At 44.9% G+C, this 9,863-nt stretch overlaps 1 protein-coding gene across 1 annotated transcript in view; it reads left to right on the top strand.

Moving 5' to 3' along the window:
- The window catches only part of KDM3B (lysine demethylase 3B), an 84,703-nt gene extending 75,063 nt beyond the window's left edge, over positions 1-9,640 (top strand). Inside the window, exons 21-24 of the mRNA XM_056124298.1 lie at positions 1,666-1,805; positions 2,667-2,843; positions 5,584-5,718; positions 8,190-9,640. Coding sequence (XP_055980273.1) covers positions 1,666-1,805; positions 2,667-2,843; positions 5,584-5,718; positions 8,190-8,270 — 533 coding nt within the window. The 3' untranslated portion in view covers positions 8,271-9,640. The remainder of the gene's footprint in view (positions 1-1,665; positions 1,806-2,666; positions 2,844-5,583; positions 5,719-8,189) is intronic.
- Positions 9,641-9,863: the final 223 nt, after the last annotated feature.

Below are 9,863 nucleotides of genomic sequence, written 5' to 3' on the forward strand. Positions count from 1 at the left end.
GTGCCTTGATGGTGTTGGGGGCCACCAAGACAACACCCAGCAGTGCTTAGGGAACTGCAGTTTGGGGGGATCAAGGTCCCACACATGCAAGGCATGTGCTCCAGCACATTGAGCTATCTCTCTGACTGGTCTTGGTGGGGGTGGGGGGTGCTTAGATGCCAATTCTGGCTCTGTACTTGCTCGGGAGACCGACTATATACAATTCTGGAGGTCTGCTGCATGTCGCACAAGCACTATAACCCCTATACTATCTCCCCCCCCCTTTTTTTTTCAGGGATTGTAATAGATAATCATTAGAAACTATCCTGGGCTAGAGAATCTATTTGATGGGCTGAGCACATCCTTTATATGCAGGAGATCTAAGTTCAAGTCTTACCACAGCATACCCACCCCCCCCCCCCAAGCCCCCAAAAAACTGCCAAGACTCTCCTTCTTGGTGTAGCCCCAAACCAAAAAAGCAAATCCTTCTTTTTTTCTCTCTCTCTCTCTCTCTCTTTGGGTCATTCCCAGAGATGCTTAGGGGTTATTCCTGGCTCTGCACTCAGGAATCACTCATATGGGATGCCGGGGATTGAACCGGCTTGGCCACATCCAAGGCAAACACCCTACCTGCTGTACTATCGCTTTGGAGCACAAAAGCTAACCCTTCTAACATGCCAGCAAAGCTTACACTTTAGGCTTTGTGGCTTAAAATATATAGAATTAGGGTTCCGAGATCTTTAGTAAACATACAAAGTCTCTGCTTGTAACAGGAATAATCTATAGTTTAAATTCAAGACCTGATTAGGTCATGAGTTAGTAATGAGGCGAGTAAGTCTTAATAATCCCTAGCACTCTCTATGGTTCCCTATACCCTGCCAAGAGGTCATCCCTGAGCATAGAGCTAGGAGTAAGCCCCGAGCACAGCGGATATGACCCAAAATCATTAATTAATTTCAAAATCCAAGGGTCAAAAAGATAATACAGGGATTAAGGTGCTTTCCTTGTATAAGGCAACCCTGGTTTGATCCCAGCATTACTTGATGTCTTGAGCAGCACCAGGAATGACCCCCATTTACTGGACCCCTATGGACTAAACCAGAAGTAGCTTTGAGCACCACTAGAATAAAGACAGTGGGTAAGACACTTTCCTTGCATGCTGCCAATCCAGGTTTGATATCCAGCATACTGTATGGTGTCCCAAGCACAGTAAGGGGTGATTCCTGAGTGCTGACCAGGAGTAACTCCTGAGCATTGCAACAAATACATAAATAAATAAAATCTGGCTATACAGTTTCAATTTGAGCCAAGAAATATACTTTAAAGGAGACCATCTTCAGGGCCAGAGAACTAGCTTGATAGGTCATATGCATTCTTTGCTGGCAGGATACCCAGGTTTGATCCCTGGCACCAGATGGTCCCTTAGCACCTAACCAGGAGTTGTCCTTGAGAGCACCACCAAGTCTGGCCCCAAAACAAAAAAAAATCATTTACCCAAAATATTGCATATTAAGAAAGAATGATTTAGAGTCACTTTCTTTGTAAAGGAAGCTTAGAAGAATACAAGTTTTTATTCTTTGATTCTACCCTAGATTAAACTAAACTTGCTTGAAGTAAACATTTTTGCTTCACTCAGAGGTACTAAATTAACTTTTTACACTGAAAGTGCCATTTTGTTCTTCTCAGAGGTACTCAAGACAATTGACGAGGGAGATGCTGATGAGGTGACAAAGCAGAGGATTCACGATGGGAAAGAGAAGCCTGGTGCTCTGTGGCACATATATGCAGCCAAGGACGCAGAGAAGATCAGGGAGCTTCTCCGAAAGGTACAGCTGAGTTGGGGGGGATGCTGACACGGTCATTCAAGGGTTTCTTAAATGTCATTTCTTGGCATTAAAAGACCTCTTGGAAAAATAACCCAAAGAACTAAATGCATGCTTTATTTTATTTACTTATTTATTTATTTTGCTTTTTGGGTCATACCTGGCGATGCACAGGGGTTACTCCTGGCTCATGCACTCAGGAATCACTCCTAGCAGTGCTCGGGGGACCATATGGAATGCTGGGAATTGAACCCCAGGTTGGCCAAGTGCAAGTTAAGTGCCCTACCCACTGTGCTATCGCTCCAGCCCCTAAATGCATGGTTTAAATGATGTCGATGGGTGGGGCTAAAGAGATAGTACAGCGGGGCGGGCATTGGCCTGCGTATGGTCAACCTGGGTTCCATCCCTGGAAACTCAGATGGTTCCCCAAGTCCACCAGGAGTGATTCTAAACCCTGCTAGGTATGGCCCAATAACAAAAAAAAGTAATAACAAATAAAAATAAAGTATGCAGGGCTGGAGAGATAGCACAGCAGGTAGGGCGTTTGCCTTGCATGCGGCCGACCCAGGTTCGATTCCCAGCATCTCATATGGTCCCCTGAGCACCGCCAGGAGTAACTCCTGAGTGGTGCAGAGCCAGGAGTAACCCCTGTGCATCACCGGGTGTGACCCAAAAAGCAAAAAATAGTAATAATAATAAATAAAAAAAAAAGTATGCCAACTAGAATAAAGCAGAACTTTGTTCCACAGGAAACTTGCTGAAGCAAGTTGAATTTGTGCTATAAATACTTTTTGTGTCCTTGTGTATATGTTCATTATGCTTTATTGATTTTTTTTTCTCTTTGAATTTTGATTATGCTTTTAGGTTGGAGAAGAGCAAGGTCAAGAGAATCCCCCTGATCACGACCCAATTCATGACCAAAGTTGGTATCTGGACCAGACCCTCCGGAAGCGACTGTATGAAGAATATGGGGTACAAGGTTGGGCCATCGTTCAGTTTCTGGGTGATGCTGTCTTTATACCTGCTGGGGCCCCACACCAGGTAGGTTCCTTCTTGGGAGTGAAGCTCAACAATTATAAGCTAATAATCAACTCTCATTTTTTTTTCTTAACCAGGCACTAGATATTGCACTTAAACTGCGCTAACATTTTCTTTTTCATTGATAAGGCCACAGATGCCCAGAGGCTACTCCCAGCTGTGTGTGTGGGTTACTCCTGGCTGTCTTCTGGGGACCATGTGGTGACAGGGATTGAACCAGGACCTGCATTAGTCCATGGAACCCCTCTCTGACCCACATCTTTATGGGATTTTTGTATGTGTGTGCTGGAGGGGGTGTTGGGACCACACCCAGCATGGCTCAGGGACTATTTCTGCTCTGTGCTCGGAGGATGAGACGTGGTGCCGGTACAACACGACACGGTGTGAGAGCCTTAACCCTTGTATTGTCTCTCTGGTCCACCCCAGAAATTTCACAATACAAATGTGGGGTCCACAGAGATAGTATGGGATTTAAGCTGGCAACCCCAGTTGCATCCTAGGCACCACATACGGTTCCAAACATTGCCAAGGTTCTCATGAGCATAAAGTGCATTAGGTGCATCCAGAAAAACAAACCAAAAAAAAAAAAAATTTTTTTTTTAATTTTTTTTTTTTTTTACTTTTTGGGTTACACCCAGCGATGCTCACAGGTAAGCCTGTGCCAGCTGCGTGCAAGGCAAACCCCCTTCCCACTATACTATTTTTCTGACCCTTAAAAATTACTCATAAAAAAAGAAATTTTTCTTCTGTATACATCAACTTACGTTAGAGAATTAGGGATGTACAGCTGGTGATGCTTAAGCCAGGTAGTACTTTTGGGCCTCCAGAGCCAAGTCAAGGGCTACTCAGGGACCACCAGGCCTTGAACATAAGGCATGTACTTTCTTGTTTGAGTGACATCCCCATCTTTCCCTATGAATACCAATACTTGTTTTGATTGATCGCTCTCTGGGTTGATTTATTCCTGACTCTGTGCTCAGGGATCACTCCTGGTGATGCTCAAGGGACCATATATTGCAGTGCCAATGATTGAACTGAGGATAGCTGCTTACAAGACCATCTTAACCCATGTACTCTCATCACCTATAGCTTGGGAGACTCTTAGAGGAGAAAAAATTAAATTCCCAGGGTAGAAGAGACAGTCTGGGAAGTAAGGCATATTGTGACCCTGGTTCAAATCCCCAGCACCACATATGTCCCCTGAGCATTTCCATGGGTCACTCCTGAGTACAGAGCCAGGAGTAGCTCCTGAGCACCACTGGAGGTAACCCAAAACCCAATTTTAAAAAAATTAGGGAGCTGGAGCCATAGTACAGCAGGTAGGGCACTTGCCTTGCATGCAGATGACCCAGGTTCGATCCCCAGCATTCCACATGATCCTCTGAGCACCGCCAGGAGTAGTTTCTGAATGCAGAGCCAGGAGTAACCCCTTGAGCATTTCCAGGTGTGACCCAAAAAGGAAAAATTTTTAAAAAAAACTTTTTTCCTGAGCCAGAGAAATGGTACAGCAGCTAAGCTGCTTGCCTTGTATGCAGCTGACTCAGGTTTGACCCCCAACATCCATTGTGGTCTACCAAGTCCACCAGTAGCAATTCCTGAGCACAGAGCCAGGTACACAAGCCACACCCTGAGTACCACCAGGGATGACCCAAAAATAGGAACAAACAATTCCCAGCTCAGCTACCTCTGTCATACCATTTTTCTGTCCCCTTCCCCAGAGGTAGTCCACTATTAATAGGTGATTTGGTTTATAGTTTTAGACTCCTCTCTGTACAAGTACTAACATTTAATTTATAAATTGATCATTGTATTTCTGCATTTTGAGCATGTGCCCTTTCATGCTCTGACGATGCAGTTCTGGTTACAAACCCAGCACACTGTGTTGGGAATTAATGTTGGGATCTCTGTATGCCAGGCACACACTCAGTTCCTTTGAGCTTATCTCCCCATCCCATTCTCATTTGCTTTTTCATTTTTCTTTTCCCTTTTTTTTTTTTAATATTGAGGGAGGGGCTGGAGTGATAGCACAGCAGGTAGAGCGCTTGCCTTGCACAGGGCTGACCCGGGTTTAATTCCCAGCATTCCATATGGTCCCCTGAGCACCGCCAGGAAATGATTCCTGAGTGCAGAGCCAGGAGTGACCCCTGAGTATCCCCAGGTGTGACCCCAAAAAGCAAAAAAATATAAATAAATAAATAAATAAAATATTGAGGGAGCTGGGAGTTAGTTCAAGGGTTAAAATGCTTATCTTATATACAGATGTAACAACCCTGGTTTGATCCCCAGCATTACATGAGTAGGTCCCCGGAGCACTGCCAAATAAGGTATTAAAATTTAAAAAGGGGACTGGAGTGATAATATCGAAAGTAAGGCACTTGTCTTGCACGTCACCAACACTGAATCCCTGACATCAAATACAATCCCCCAGACACTGCCAGGGACCATTTCTGAGCACAGAGCACTGAGCACCTCTCGTCCAGACCCAAAACCACCACCATCACTGCCCCCAAAAATAGGAAGGATCGGAGAAAATGGGTGAGGAACGTTTCTTGCAGTTGACCAGGGTTTGATTCCCAGCATACTATTTGATCCTCTAAGCCCTCCACAGCCAACTAGGTGTGACCAAAAAGAAAGGAAAAGAAAGGAAATTTGAAGTAATTTCTTACTAAACCACATCATGAACAATTTCCATGTGTTATTGAAACTCGCATACCTAATCTTTTCTCTACCGTTCCCCTTCCAGGTTCACAATCTATACAGTTGCATAAAAGTAGCAGAAGACTTTGTGTCTCCCGAACATGTAAAGCACTGTTTCCGCCTGACCCAGGAATTTAGGCACCTCTCCAACACCCATACAAACCATGAGGATAAACTGCAGGTACGTAACACTTTCACCCAACTCTCCCCAGTCAGCCACAAGCACTGGCCTCTCCTTCTGAGGGTTTGCTCTGGGAGTGAAACTATGGAGGAAAAGTAACGAAGGAAAACTGTGTCTGCAGAGGCTCTGGGGCTCTCCCTGCTCAAAATATTTGACTCCTCTTCGGATTTCCTTTGAGAGAATATTCATCTCTTCGCTTAGTCATTTCCAAGGAGGCCCTGTTCTAGTTCTCTGTGCTAGGAGATAACAGTTTCACTGGCCTGACTTCCTCAGGCTAGTAGGAAAGGCACTATGACACTGTGTTCTGAAATGTTTCTGAGAAAAGAAAATTGCATCTCACAGCAATTTTTTATGCAGACTCAATTTCTTAAATCCACTTGAAACTGCAGTCTGTGTCCTTAAGAATCATATTCACAATGTGAGGTTTATTTTTCTAAGCTACCAGATTCGGTTTTTCTCTGCTCCTGGAGTGGAGTGTACCTGTTTTTGGGAGGAGGGGTATGTTACACATAGTGATTCTCGAGTTTCTCCTAGCTCTCCACTCAGGAATTAGGGGAACCATAAGGGTCGCCGGGGATCAAACCCTAGTTAGCTGCATGCAAGACAAGTCTTACCTGCTGTACTATTGCTTCAGCCCCCAGATGATAGAATTTCATCTTAATACACTGATAGGGAGCCAGCAGTAGTACAGCAGGTAGAACGCTTGCCTTGCACACAGCCAACCTGGGTTTGATCCCCAGCATCTCATATGGTTCTAAGCACCACCTGGAGTGATCCCTGAGCCCAGAGCCAGGAGTTAGCCCTGAGCATCACCAGTTCTGGCACAAAACAAAAAATGTCCGATTATATTGATTAAATAATCAATTATAAATAGTGTCCCAGTATTCTGTCATTTATAAACTCTACCTCCTGTCTCTACTTATAATGTCACTTTATGTCCTTCCAGTCCTGTATCTGTCCCTATTATGGAAACTACAGGAGTTCTTTAAGAATCTTATGTCAGTAAAGGCTGGAACAATAGTACAGCTGGTAGCGCACTTGCTTCGCTCATAGCTGACCCAGGTTTGATCCGCAGCACCCAATATGGTCCCCTGAGCGTGGCCAGGAGTGATCCCTCACGCAGATCCGGGAATAAGCCCTGAGCACAGCTGGGTATAGTCAGAAAACTGCAACAACAAAATTTTTAAAGTATCACAAAGCAATAAGGGACAAAAGTGAGCTGAATGGGCTGAGCACATGCCTTACATGCTGGAGTCCCAGATTCAGTCCCCCACAGAGTGCAGGGCCATAGCCCCAAACACAGAGCTAGGAGCAGACTCCCCACCCCGCCCCCATATACTACTGATGTGGCTTAAAAAGGGGAAAAAAAAAGACATTAACGTGTACATAGACTTACTCAGCTGCATTGCTGAAGCTTCCCATTTCCCTCCCTAAAACAGTTGACTTGACTAAAAGCTAAACCTCTTCATTTGGGGGGATGGGGGTGGGGCAGGGGGCTAGGAAGTGTTTGGACCACACCTAGTGGTGCTTGTGTTTGAGGAACCATATGCAAAGCTGGATCAAGGCAAGCAGCATAATATTTGTTACTATCTCTCTAAGCCTTATTTTAGTACCTTTAACTGTTGCTTTCTACTACACAGACAACCAAAGCAGGAGGGAGGAATCCAATAATAGCACTTAACCATTATTGTGTCAGAACATTCTTAATAGCTATAGGATCTAAGGCAAGGATTGTTTGTTTATGGGTTTTTTTTTTTTTGGTTTTTGGTCTTTGGTTTTTTTTTGGGGGGGGGATGATACTTTGATTGGTTTGAGGGATCACACCCAGCAGTGCTCAGGAGTCACTTCTGGTTGGTGCTTGGGGGACCATATACAGTGGCAGGGATCAAAGCATGATTGGATACATATAAGGCAAGTACCTTAACCCCTGTGCTGTGTCTCTGGCCATGGACCTTAGGCAAGGTTGATAACCATGGAACCTTTGCTTCCTGCATTTCTAAATGTTAAATGGAGTAATAGACTCTACTGCAGAGAATTAAGGTAACAATGAAACGAAAGTCCATAGAAAGCCTCACCATTGGCGCCTGAGCAGCACTTAGGGCACTTGCCTTATGAATGTCCAACCTGACTTTGATCCCCGGCATTCCATATGGTCCCCTGAGCACTGCCAGGAGTAATCGTTGGGTGAAAAGCCAGGAAGTAACCCCCAAGCATAACTAGGTCTGGCCCCAAATTTTTTTTCTAATTTTTAAAAAAACCTCACCATAGTGCTAACACCTAGTAAGCTCAGATGATGGTTTGAGTAGACTTATGTCCCTGTGACTTAACAGTCACCTTGGTATTGAGTTGAGAAGCATGCAGCCCTGGTTGAGGGGTCCCCCCGCTAACCGGATGTAGAGCACACATTGTCATATGCAGAACACAGCCCGGGGCCGCTGCCCTGACCTCAACATGCTGATTGCTCTCCCCAGGTGAAGAACATCATTTATCACGCTGTGAAAGATGCTGTTGGCACCCTCAAAGCTCACGAATCCAAACTGGCACGGTCCTAGGTATGGAGAAGGTCCAGACTGTCCTGTGGAGCAGGTCTTTCATGCGACACATCCAGGGAACGCGGCTTCTCTGCTGGAGCAGAGGCCCTCACCAGAGCCAGTGTGGTCAGTATTACAAACTCTCCAGCCGCTCCTCCTACGCTGCCTCAACACTGACGGTTGACACAGGAAAGTCGCACTGTTCAAACACACACAGTTTCAGACTGCAAGTCGAGGGTGTCACATTCCCATCCTGTGGCCTTTGGGGACTCCGAATTGCCTGGTCGCTGCTGGGCTCTTCTGCACATTCTCTCGTGATTGGAGATTCGTGGAAACCAGGAACATGGGCACAACTTTCTTTTCTTTTCTTTTCTTTTTTTTTTTTTTTTCTCTCGTGCCTAGTAAATTGGGAAAATGTTTGAAGGTGGGGATCACATAACTGGTACAAGTCAGGGTTCATGGCTGAAACAGAACTGGTGGGAGCCTGGCCGTGTCTGCGTGTGACTCTGGCACAGCCCGTCCCGGAGACAGGGTGAAACCATTCCCCACAGGGTCTCCCCTCAACACTGGAGTCTTGCAGGACCCAGGGAGAACCCACTGCTTTTCCCAGAAGGCTCCAGGATTAGGAAACGTGTGTATTTAGCGAAGAAAAAAAAATAGATTTGTAGTGAAATAGTTACTATTTCATGAAAGTAGATATTTTTAGAATTTTTGAAATACCACAGTTGTTTTCCTGGATTATGCGGAGAGGCACATTACATTTAGTCTTCCTTTCAATAAAATTCTTTGAAGAAATATGATTTTTAGAAGTCAACTGCCCATCATAGCACAAAATTAGCCAAAGCAGAATTTAAAACAATTGGCTTTTTTGGAATATTTTCAGTTTCTCCCCCTCCCATCTCAGTCCTATCTGAGGGAACAGCCATCTGAGAAAGAATTCTGTCTTGATTGGGCTGTGTTGTGTTCACACAGAGACACAGACACACACTGCTAACTCCAGGAACTGTTTCACCTCGTACCAGCGTTCCCATGGGACTCCTCTCAACAGTTCCAAATGCGAGGGAAAGTTTGATTTCCTACATGAGGCTTTTGTTTTTTGGGGTTTTGTCCAGAAATATTTTCAGCAAAACTTTCCAACTCAGTGGAGTTTTATTAAGAATTTATTTGAAAATGATGGAATTTCTTGGCCCATAGGTGCATTGGGAAATGTATCTTCTTCCCAGCTGTCCTGTAGTGCCCTGCAGGCTTGTTTATACGTTCACAGTTACTTTTTTTTTTTTTAAATAAAAGTCATTTACTGTAGAATACTTTTAATTTCACTTTCTGTATTTTAATTTTGTTGAAGGGCTGATTGGGATTTCCATGTTCTTATTAAAAATCTAACAAATTTGTTTGGTGTGTACTAAATGCTTCCTGTGCTGGCCTTGAAAGAGTGAGCCCCGGTGGGGGAGGGGGTGGAGGGAGAGGATGGAGCCGTTTCACATCTTCATCGCTATGCTGCTTCTGACGGTCACTCTCTGCTTCCTGGAGTCGCGCCTGGTAGAAGAGGAACGCTGCCATGAAATCCTGCAGTTTAAGGCGAGGGAGGGACCGTGTGAGTGGCAGAAGAGCGGG

This window comes from Sorex fumeus, unplaced genomic scaffold, assembly GCF_029834395.1.
Source record: "Sorex fumeus unplaced genomic scaffold, SorFum_2.1 ptg000051l, whole genome shotgun sequence".
Lineage (NCBI taxonomy): Eukaryota > Metazoa > Chordata > Mammalia > Eulipotyphla > Soricidae > Sorex > Sorex fumeus.